This window comes from Maylandia zebra, linkage group LG2, assembly GCF_041146795.1.
Source record: "Maylandia zebra isolate NMK-2024a linkage group LG2, Mzebra_GT3a, whole genome shotgun sequence".
In the NCBI taxonomy this organism is placed as follows: domain Eukaryota; kingdom Metazoa; phylum Chordata; class Actinopteri; order Cichliformes; family Cichlidae; genus Maylandia; species Maylandia zebra.
This window is the reverse complement of record NC_135168.1, coordinates 36398060-36408865: the sequence shown is the minus strand read 5'-3', so window position 1 is coordinate 36408865 and position 10806 is coordinate 36398060. Positions and strand designations below refer to the sequence as shown.

Sequence of the window (10806 nt, the reverse complement as noted above, 5' to 3'; positions counted from 1 at the left end):
GACAGTACAAGTATGACTTGTTTTTCCCAGAACTATTGGTGGTGGTGGAAGGTGATGATTTGAGCTTGTTTTGCATCCACAGGACCTGGGCACCAGTCATGAACTCCTCTGTATACCAAAGTATTCTACAGTTTAATGTGAGGACAGCTATGTGAGGGCAGGGATAGCTCAGTAGGTAGAGTGGTGGCCCCATGATCGGAAGGTCGGGGGTTCGATTCCTCTGAACAGCTACCCTGAGGTACCCCTGAGCAAGGTACCGTCCCTACACACTGCTCCCCGGGCGCCCAATGGCTGCCCACTGCTTCACTGAGTGAATGGGTTAAATGCAGAGAGGGATTTTCCCCACGGGGACCAATAAAGTACACTTTCTAAAACTTGGTCAAAATTGTAATATACAGCAGAACAATGAGCCAAAACACAGCATCGAATCTATTGCTGCATGGCTTGAAAAGAATCAAGGTGTTGCCCACTCAAAGTCCAGACCCAACTATAATGCTGTGGAAGCATCTTTAGAGAGCTGTGCATATGTATAGAAGAGTGGGCCAAAATTCCTCCACAATAATGTGAGAGACTTATATAGTCGTACAGAAAATGATTCATTCAAGTTATTGCCAATAAAAGTGGTTCTGCAAGCTGTTATGTGAAATCTTAAAATTGCTAATTAAAATGGTTATTGCAATTGGATTAGTTTTAAAAAATAAATGTTTTCCTAGCAGGGAGCTAGATAAATACAGTCATATAAACAGCACTTCACTGCCCTTCCATTCCCAAAGATATTCTCTGAAAATAAAAGTGGGTGGATTTTAATACGTCAACTATCATTACTTCATTCTTAAATGGAAAAAAATAACATGACATAACATAGCCTCAGTGTCCTCAGTGGCTGTGCATGCACAGTTCACATGGTCGGCATGTGTTTGTACACACACTCCTGAATAACACTGCTACACTGTTATCTCCTGTTTAATTGCTGATGTAACAGAAAGCCATTTAGTCCATTATGAGCAATTTGTGTGGATTTAGTATTGGTGCATTACCTACGTTTCTGGTCAAAGCGTTCCTCTCTGAGTCTCAGGGAGTGGCACTTTCTGCTCCAGTTGGCTTTTGTTGTTACCAGTTTCACGCTCAGCAGGCTCCCGAAAAACACATTCAGTTTGAAAAGACTCAAAAGAGACGAAAGAGAAGCTCTAAGAAGAATCTAGGGACCCATGTTCTAAATAATCGTTTCGCTTTCAGTGGCAATTTCACTCTCAAGTAGTTATCCGAGGGGAGGAAAAAGAAAAGAAAAAAAAAACTCGCTAAAGACGTCAGTGAGTGTGAAGATGCAGCCGATTGTCATGGTGATTCATATTAATTTCAAATCTTCTTGCAGATGAACCAACATGAGCAATTTTAAAAACTGTTTTCTGCCTCTTTTGTTTTGTTAGATTTTGCCCTTTGGGAGACAGAGAGGAAGCACAGGAGAGCGGTTTCTGAATCGATCGTGCGTTCTTGTGTGTAAACTTGTGAAACCAAGTGTATTTCTCGTGAGGTGAACGGGTAAGCCTTGACCTTTAAATGTGGAGGAAGGAGGGCGGAGGAATTAGCAGTTTGATGAGATGGCACTGAGGTGTGGCCCTTTTCCCTGTGTGGCATGAATATTACTGCTCACCTGTGTGGGATGATGATCTCCTGCTGTCTCTCTGTTAATGTCCTGTGTAGTTTATACATCGCTTGCTTATTCCTTCAGTATCTTATATGATGAGCTTAATTATGATTCTGGTGATTGTAGCGATGACTCACATGGATCAGGTGGCTCGGTTTCGTTCTCATTTTAAAAGCTGTCAATCAACAGCCATCATCCCCAATGTTGAACCGTGCAATAAACCTGTCAGTGTAGTTCATTCACCTCCTGTGCCTTTATTGTGTGTCTAACCATACATCCGGTTTTTATCTTCACCTAAAAAACTACTACAAATCAGCCACTTAATATTTTTTCATTCAGTTTTTCATGTCATTCAGCCTGAAATGTAATTTCACCTCACAAATAATAAACTCTTGCTAAAGATTCTGCTTTTCTTTTCTTCCTTTCTTCCTTTTTCAGCAAAATGGATTCAGTCTGTTGCTTATTTTCAAGAGACTTCACATTTTCTGCAATCTTTTAAGAGTGCTTTTTTTACGTTTAAATTTCTTCACTTTTCACTTCCATAATGTGTGTTTCGTCCTTGTCTCTCTGTATTTTCTTGGTTCCTCTTCTACTTCCCTTCAACCATTTGAGGTAGAAGGCTGCCCGTCCCTGAGCTTGGTTTTCCCAGAGATTCCTGTTAAAAGGGAGTTCTTCCTTCCCACTGTTGCTAAGTGTCTGTTTGCTCTGTAATATTTTATGATATTTATCTTATGATAGAAAAGTGCCTGTTTAAAGCAGTTGCTGTTGCAAATTTGCACTGTATAAAAAATTGAATGATTGCATTAAAAATTCAGTATCAGTCTCGGTCATTGTGTCCTTGGGCAAGACACTTCACCTACCGCCTACTGGTGATGGCCAGAGGGGCAGATGGTGCGATATGGCAGCCTCGCTTCTGTCAGTCTGCCCCAGGGCAGCTGTGGCTACAACTGTAGCTGCCTCCACCAGTGTGTGAGAGTGAATGAATAGTGGAATTGTAAAGCACTTTGAGGGCCTCGAAAAGCGTTATATAAATGCAATCCATTATTATTTTAATCACATGTCATTCAAATATTTATTCTATTATTTTTTAATTTACAGTTTTTCATTAATTATTTTAAATGTGAAAAACTGGCGACATGTCTGCTCTATCATGGCTGGGATAAAGTCCAGCTGTGATGACCCTGAGTGGTGGATGGATGGATGGATTTTTTACCCACAGTCTGAGCCCACTCCAAAGGGGTAGAAGATAAATCTGAAGGGTTATGAGGCAACTGATTAAAAAAGAATAGAATAAAAGCCCTTAGTTTTTTTTCTCTATTCTTTCCATTGTAATTTTATACTTTCGTGCTTTTTATTATGACACATTCTGAGAAGCTGAGATGATACATCCCGTATTGATGGAATGGCAGGACATCACATGCTAATCATTACAGTTAGGACCAACTATAAAATAAACAGTGACCTCTTCTGATAAACAATAATCCACATCAAAATTCCTTCATCTAAACATGTTGGACTTATATTTTCCCTGGAAGCACATGAAAAACTGGAAATTAATTAGATGGTTTATTGCAGTGAGCTTTGGGAATAGACCATAAACCACACAAGACGGAGTCAGTACAGTCACTAGACGCACATGTTCACCCCGTCATGGTGGGATTACGAATTTTAATAAAACAACCAGCTCTAAAATAGAAGTCTGACAAAACTCGTGTTCTCAGTGGAATGCGAGCCTGTAGATTTGGTCTGTAGGCGTCTTTAATTGGAAGTTCATTTGAAGGTTGCCCTTCAAATGAATTTTGACCTCCGACCTTCTGGAAGTATTTCTCATGGACCCCTGTGTCTGGACTCCCCAGGCTATTTGGAGTTCACATCTCACCGACAGTCAATGCCAAACATGAGGTCCCGTAAATTCCACACCTGTTGTTTAGACCAAGCTACTCAGTCTCCTTAACAACAAGTAAGAATGAAACAGCTTTCCTGTTTGTGCAGCTCCTGATGTGGTTTAGGATTGTTGTTGGAACACAGTCATGTCAGCAAGCACTAGGAATTTATTTCACTTATTATTTCACATGATGTGCCAAACAGTGGAATCCTGGTTACTTTATAACTGAATATTTTACATAAAAAATAAATGACAGTGTGTTTTATTAAATATAGTAGCTTCTTTTTTCTGGCTTGGAACCACTTAAAAAACAAACAGATAACCTTTAAAGGAAATGATCAGGCTCTTTTAAAACAAAGGAAAATGTAAACAAAGACTTTTAGAACAGTTTCACCCAGACTCAGCTCTATATAGATCTGCTCTATATGGACAAAAGTATTGGGTCACCTACACATTACACCTGCAGGACCTTTTATGGTGTCCAATCCCTCAACCATATGCATAAACATGGAGTCTGCAGATGATGTCTAAATGATGTCTAAAGTCTCAGTTTTTACCCAGTGCATCTGAAGGGATGGCTCAGATGAAGGTTCACACCGAACGCGATGGACGCGAATAGAGCGTCAGGTTTACATGTAAAGTCAATGGAAAGGCGCGATGACGCGCGATTGCGGGTCCCGCGAAAATTCGGAAGCAGATTTGCGTCGCGAAAACGCCAAAACGCGTGAAACGCGCGTCAGTGTAGCGCGTCTGGCGCGTTTGACTCGCGAATAAAACCACGCGCGTGAGTTTTTGTGTTGCATTTTGTGCATACGCGCGTTTCGCGTCTACCGCTCGAGTTGGAAAAATCTGAACTCCAGCGTCAAATCGCGCCGCGACAACCAATCAGGAGCCTGGTGACGTGGCTGTTACCTAGGTCAAAGGGGCAGATCCAGCCAAAGCCTTTCATACTTCAATGGAGGGGAAGGCTAATCAATGCGGTAGCAAACAACTCAGAGCTGTACAACACCAGCTGCTTTCAGTACCGAGACAGGAATAAAAAGGACCGAGCTTGGAGGAAGATATGTGAAGAGATCGGGCAACCTGGTAAGTTCATTCATTTCTCTTTTGAAAGTTTTCACTGACCCGGGGAAGCAGCACAAAAGCTAGCAAGCCACCGCTATTTTCCCACTGACGTACAAATACCGTTCTGCTTTTATGCATGTTGTCATTTAGGAATATATTTTATTGTTTATTAATAAACAGCACACAGTGGTCCCGCTGTTCATCCGTCACTGCTTTGCTTTTTCGCTGATTTTTTATTGCACAGTACAGCATTGCATTCTGCAGCCTGATTGACAAATCTCCTGCGCTTGCCAAATTTATCACGTTTGGTTTTGATAACCATCGCGTCCAATAGAAAAAACAGCACAAAAACACCCATAACTATGAGCCTCATTCGGAAATACACACCTGCACCGTGAGGGAAAAAGGCGCACGAAAGTGGCGGGCAGATGAAGACAAACCGCGGCATAATAATACTTTTACGTTTTGCAATCTACAAAGGTTTGCACTTTGAGAATCAATTGTGAGAACTGTGACCAGGGGCTAGTTATTCTGAGAACCCCTGCAATAAATGAGGGACCACTGTCTACTCTACGATTATTATATCCAACCTGTTAACATTTAATACTGTATTGATAGAACCAACTGATTCTGCAGCAGAGCATCCCCAGTCCCTGAGCTCCTGCTGCTGCACCCACAGATATGTACAGCAAGCACTGATACCTTTTTAGTCGGTGGGATTCCCTTGTGATCACCTTTACTAAATATCTACAACCAATCTGATTATATCCTGTTATTGTTTTTTTTCAATGTTGAAATTAAAATCTAGTAGCAGCCTTCTCATTTCTTTGTGTTTTGTGCTGTTTTACAGGCCCACAGAGGAGGACGGCTCCGAGGCAGATGAGGGACGGGTCCCAGGACGGTCCATCGGCGGTGGAGCTGGCCATCCTGGAGTCCCTGAAGAGGCCACACCAGTCTCCAATGGAGCATTTCCTCCTCAGCCTTGTTCCTGCTCTGGAGAGCAGCTGGTCCTTTTTATTCCTGTCTCTCTGTAAATTCTTATATTTTATATATTTATGTTTAATGTTTTTCTGTTTGAGACTTTTAATATTATTTCAAATAAATGTTTATAATGACTAATGTCTCAGTTCTACTACACAGCAAATGTTGGCACACAACTTGACACATGTAGAATTTATTTCATATTATACTAATGACAAAATATACTGATACAGTGGGATGCAGAAGTTTGGGCAACCTTGTTAATAGACATTATTTTCCTGTATAAATCGTTGGTTGTTACAATAAAAAATGTCAGTTAAATATCATACAGGAGACACACACACAGTGATATTTGAGAAGTGAAAAGAAGTTTACTGGATTTACAGAAAGTGTGCAATAATTGTTTAAACAAAATCAAGCAGGTGCATCAATTTGGGCACCACAAAAAAGAAATGAAATGAATATTTAGTGTATATCAATGTGTGTGTCTCCTATATGATATATGGGGTGCCTTTGTCTGGATGTCCTTCCCATCCAGAGCTGCACAGCACAGAGGAAAGTTCCAGCGCTCCTGGAATCCCTCTGTGATGGACCGCCAGTCTCCAGGTGAAGGCACAGCCATGAAGTCGTCCACTAGACAGTCCCAGATGGACGTCGCTGCCTGGGGGGTTATCTGGCTCACCGTGGACACACCGACTCTGAAACTGAACGCGATGGTCCTGAAGGAGTCCCCGGTGACAAGGAACCTGGACAAAATTGTTCAAAATCAGTATTATGTGTACTGCAGTTACAAAATACATTATTCAAATTCCAAAATACTTTTGTGATGTCAGATATAAATCACAAAACTTAAATCTTACATAAAACATTTTGTAATTATAAGGATAATTACAAAATGTATATTAGATAATATCTAAAACAGTTGTGTTTTGTTTTAACTTTAACATATCATAATTTGATTGGTAGCAACTTTCACAACTACAGTGAGCCAATCACTCATAATTCCTAAACATGTCAATCAGGTAGGAATGAAGTGAGACATTAATAGAAATAAAGAGTTGTGTGTTGACATGTAGCCCTTTCCTTGCTTAAATTAGAGATGGCACGATACCACTTTTTTATGTCCGATACCGATACCGATATCATAAATTTGGATATCTGCCGATACCGATATGAATCCGATATAGTGTTTTTTAATCAACAAAACTGTTTTTTTTAAATATCTTGCTGCATTTTGTATAAGTTCATACTCAAGTTTAAAACAACAACTACACTAAAGCTATTCTGTTATACCTGTATGCAAAAAAAAATATTTCATAGTTCAGCAATACTGATCAATCTAATAAACTTAAACCTACACCATCCTCCCTATTCTGGTATTTTAAAGAGTACTTAGCATAAATATTAAGCAGCCTAACTAATAGGGTTCCAACTCCCAGCAACAACAAAAATAAATAAATAAAAAATAGGGAACCACCCCTCACGCTCCACCTCATGATGCTTAATCGACGTAATCAACCTTAATTTGATGCAGTGTGAAAAAAAAATGCACAGAAATCAATTATTTTTCAAGAAATATTAAATAGATTCAACATCTTTCTTCAACAAAATTGCAGACTGCACAGATGGTACCTTCCCAAAGGAAAAAGTACTATAGCTTACTAGGGTATATATATTAGACTTAATAGTTACTATATACAGTAATGGACTTCTATTTATTTTGCATCAAATTAAAACTTTGGGTGTCAGATAATTATTTATTAAAAGCTAGACATTTTAAATGAGAATAAGAAAGAAGAAAGAAAAGTATGTCTTTGTGCCCCCTTTTCCCTGTTAATGCTCTATCGGCCCCCCTGGCTAAACTTTGCTAGATCCGCCCCTGCACAGTTACCAGCGTCAGCTACAAAAGATCCTCGAGTAGAAAGTAATATTAAATACATTCTAACAACAGCTGATCAAGCTTAAACGTGCTGCTGTTGTTCAGCCGCTGGTTTCCTCTTTCTGGTGCAAAGTGGGCCAAAAGCAAACTAGAGACAGGGACTCGGACAGAAAAGCCGATCAGCTGATCGTTAAGCAGTTTCATGATTGAAGCAGCAGCAGGAGAGGCAGTCGCTCCATATATCGTTTGTTAAGCTTAATGCAGGAATGCTTTACAAACATTCAGAGATGGACTTACACACTTGCTTTACTTCTCTCGGGATAACTTTGTCGGAGATGAAATGCCGGGTTGCTAGCGAAGCTCCAAATGCTATCCAGACCACCGACAGGTCCCGCATGCCACAGCCGCTCTATCACGTGATGCATACTGCTCCGATGTGCTAACGTTCTGAGGTGAGTTACGGCTGTTGCAAGTTTTGTGAGGTGCTTTTGTGATATTTAATGGATCGGATTACATTTTTTATTTTTCTCCGATATCCGATCCAGTAATTTAGGTCAGTATCGGACCGATACCGATACGTAATATCGGATCGGTCCATCTCTAGCTTAAATCATTAATATTTTTGAAAAATTAATCTGTGATAAGACAGCTTATCAAGATAGAACCATGTAACTAGAGATGAACCAAACTGTTCACAGTTTTATCTAACTGTTTTAATAAAGGCTGTGACCCCTGCTATAGAGTCTGACAGCTGCAGGGATTATATACAAATATTCAACTATCCCAGAATTAAACCAGGTCTAAATAAAAAGGAGTGAGTATCACTACAAAGGTTAACTCAGTGGTCCTAATGCTACAGTTTGATATCAGCAAACACCGAGCGCATACATTGATGTGACACCACAGCCATGCTATCATGCAAACACTGATAACAGCATAAATCGAATTAAATCGGGACTTGATGAAACCTTCTGAGTATCACTAGAAATATTATAAAGAGTCGTCTCTGTACCACAGTTTGCTTTCAGTAAACACCGACAGCATTCACTGTTAGCATGGCACATCCATGTTAGCAGTGTATAACTGGATGGATTAGCATATTAGCACAGATATCAATAAAGGACTACCGTATTAAATAGTTTTACTAACCTCAGGCAGACGGACAGGCGCTCTGCAGGTGGGATTGAGCGTCTGTAGTTGGTGTCTAGGCGGGCGATGCTGGGACCGACGAGGGAAAGCAGGTCCTCAAACTGGCCGACGGTGATAGCGCTGGAATCGGCCGTCATCCAGGCGCAGCTCCTGGAGCAAGTGGTGAAACTCACCAAACTGCTCATGCCTCTGGAGGACCTGATGGACCCAGGTACGGCGAGGACGTCTTTTACGCTGCTGCTCTGCTCTCCACAGTACATAGAGAAGGGAGACTCCCTTCTCTATGTACTGTGGAGAGCAGAGCAGCAGCGGGAGTCTCCCTTCTCTATGTACTGTGGAGAGCAAAGCAGCAGCGGGAGTCTCCCTTCTCTATGTACTGTGGAGAGCAGAGCAGCAGCGGGAGACTCCCTTCTCTATGTACTGTGGAGAGCAGAGCAGCAGCGGGAGACTCCCTTCTCTATGTACTGTGGAGAGCAGAGCAGCAGCGTAAAAGACGTCCTCGCCGTACCTGGGTCCATCAGGTCCTCCAGAGGCATGAGCAGTTTGGTGAGTTTCACCACTTGCTCCAGGAGCTGCGCCTGGATGACGGCCGATTCCAGCGCTATCACCGTCGGCCAGTTTGAGGACCTGCTTTCCCTCGTCGGTCCCAGCATCGCCCGCCTAGACACCAACTACAGACGCTCAATCCCACCTGCAGAGCGCCTGTCCGTCTGCCTGAGGTTAGTAAAACTATTTAATACGGTAGTCCTTTATTGATATCTGTGCTAATATGCTAATCCATCCAGTTATACACTGCTAACATGGATGTGCCATGCTAACAGTGAATGCTGTCGGTGTTTACTGAAAGCAAACTGTGGTACAGAGACGACTCTTTATAATATTTCTAGTGATACTCAGAAGGTTTCATCAAGTCCTGATTTAATTCGATTTATGCTGTTATCAGTGTTTGCATGATAGCATGGCTGTGGTGTCACATCAATGTATGCGCTCGGTGTTTGCTGATATCAAACTGTAGCATTAGGACCACTGAGTTAACCTTTGTAGTGATACTCACTCCTTTTTATTTAGACCTGGTTTAATTCTGGGATAGTTGAATATTTGTATATAATCCCTGCAGCTGTCAGACTCTATAGCAGGGGTCACAGCCTTTATTAAAACAGAGTTAGATAAAACTGTGAACAGTTTGGTTCATCTCTAGTTACATGGTTCTATCTTGATAAGCTGTCTTATCACAGATTAATTTTTCAAAAATATTAATGATTTAAGCTAGAGATGGACCGATCCGATATTACGTATCGGTATCGGTCCGATACTGACCTAAATTACTGGATCGGATATCGGAGAAAAATAAAAAATGTAATCCGATCCATTAAATATCACAAAAGCACCTCACAAAACTTGCAACACGCCGTAACTCACCTCAGAACGTTAGCACGTCGGAGCAGTATGCATCACGTGATAGAGCGGCTGTGGCATGCGGGACCTGTCGGTGGTCTGGATAGCATTTGGAGCTTCGCTAGCAACCCGGCATTTCATCTCCGACAAAGTTATCCCGAGAGAAGTAAAGCAAGTGTGTAAGTCCATCTCTGAATGTTTGTAAAGCATTCCTGCATTAAGCTTAACAAACGATATATGGAGCGACTGCCTCTCCTGCTGCTGCTTCAATCATGAAACTGCTTAACGATCAGCTGATCGGCTTTTCTGTCCGAGTCCCTGTCTCTAGTTTGCTTTTGGCCCACTTTGCACCAGAAAGAGGAAACCAGCGGCTGAACAACAGCAGCACGTTTAAGCTTGATCAGCTGTTGTTAGAATGTATTTAATATTACTTTCTACTCGAGGATCTTTTGTAGCTGACGCTGGTAACTGTGCAGGGGCGGATCTAGCAAAGTTTAGCCAGGGGGGCCGATAGAGCATTAACAGGGAAAAGGGGGCACAAAGACATACTTTTCTTTCTTATTCTCATTTAAAATGTCTAGCTTTTAATAAATAATTATCTGACACCCAAAGTTTTAATTTGATGCAAAATAAATAGAAGTCCATTACTGTATATAGTAACTATTAAGTCTAATATATATACCCTAGTAAGCTATAGTACTTTTTCCTTTGGGAAGGTACCATCTGTGCAGTCTGCAATTTTGTTGAAGAAAGATGTTGAATCTATTTAATATTTCTTGAAAAATAATTGATTTCTGTGCATTTTTT

General features: G+C 41.1%; 1 protein-coding gene across 1 annotated transcript; it reads right to left on the bottom strand.

Moving 5' to 3' along the window:
- Positions 1–5753: 5753 nt before the first annotated feature.
- LOC143421823 (uncharacterized) lies at positions 5754–9345 on the bottom strand. Its single transcript, XM_076891913.1, has 2 exons — positions 8605–9345; positions 5754–6322 (listed from the first exon to the last, which is right to left on the bottom strand). Exons 1-2 carry the CDS (start codon positions 8862–8864, stop codon positions 6052–6054), a joined length of 531 nt encoding a protein of 176 aa, XP_076748028.1. The 5' UTR covers positions 8865–9345; the 3' UTR covers positions 5754–6051.
- Positions 9346–10806: the final 1461 nt, after the last annotated feature.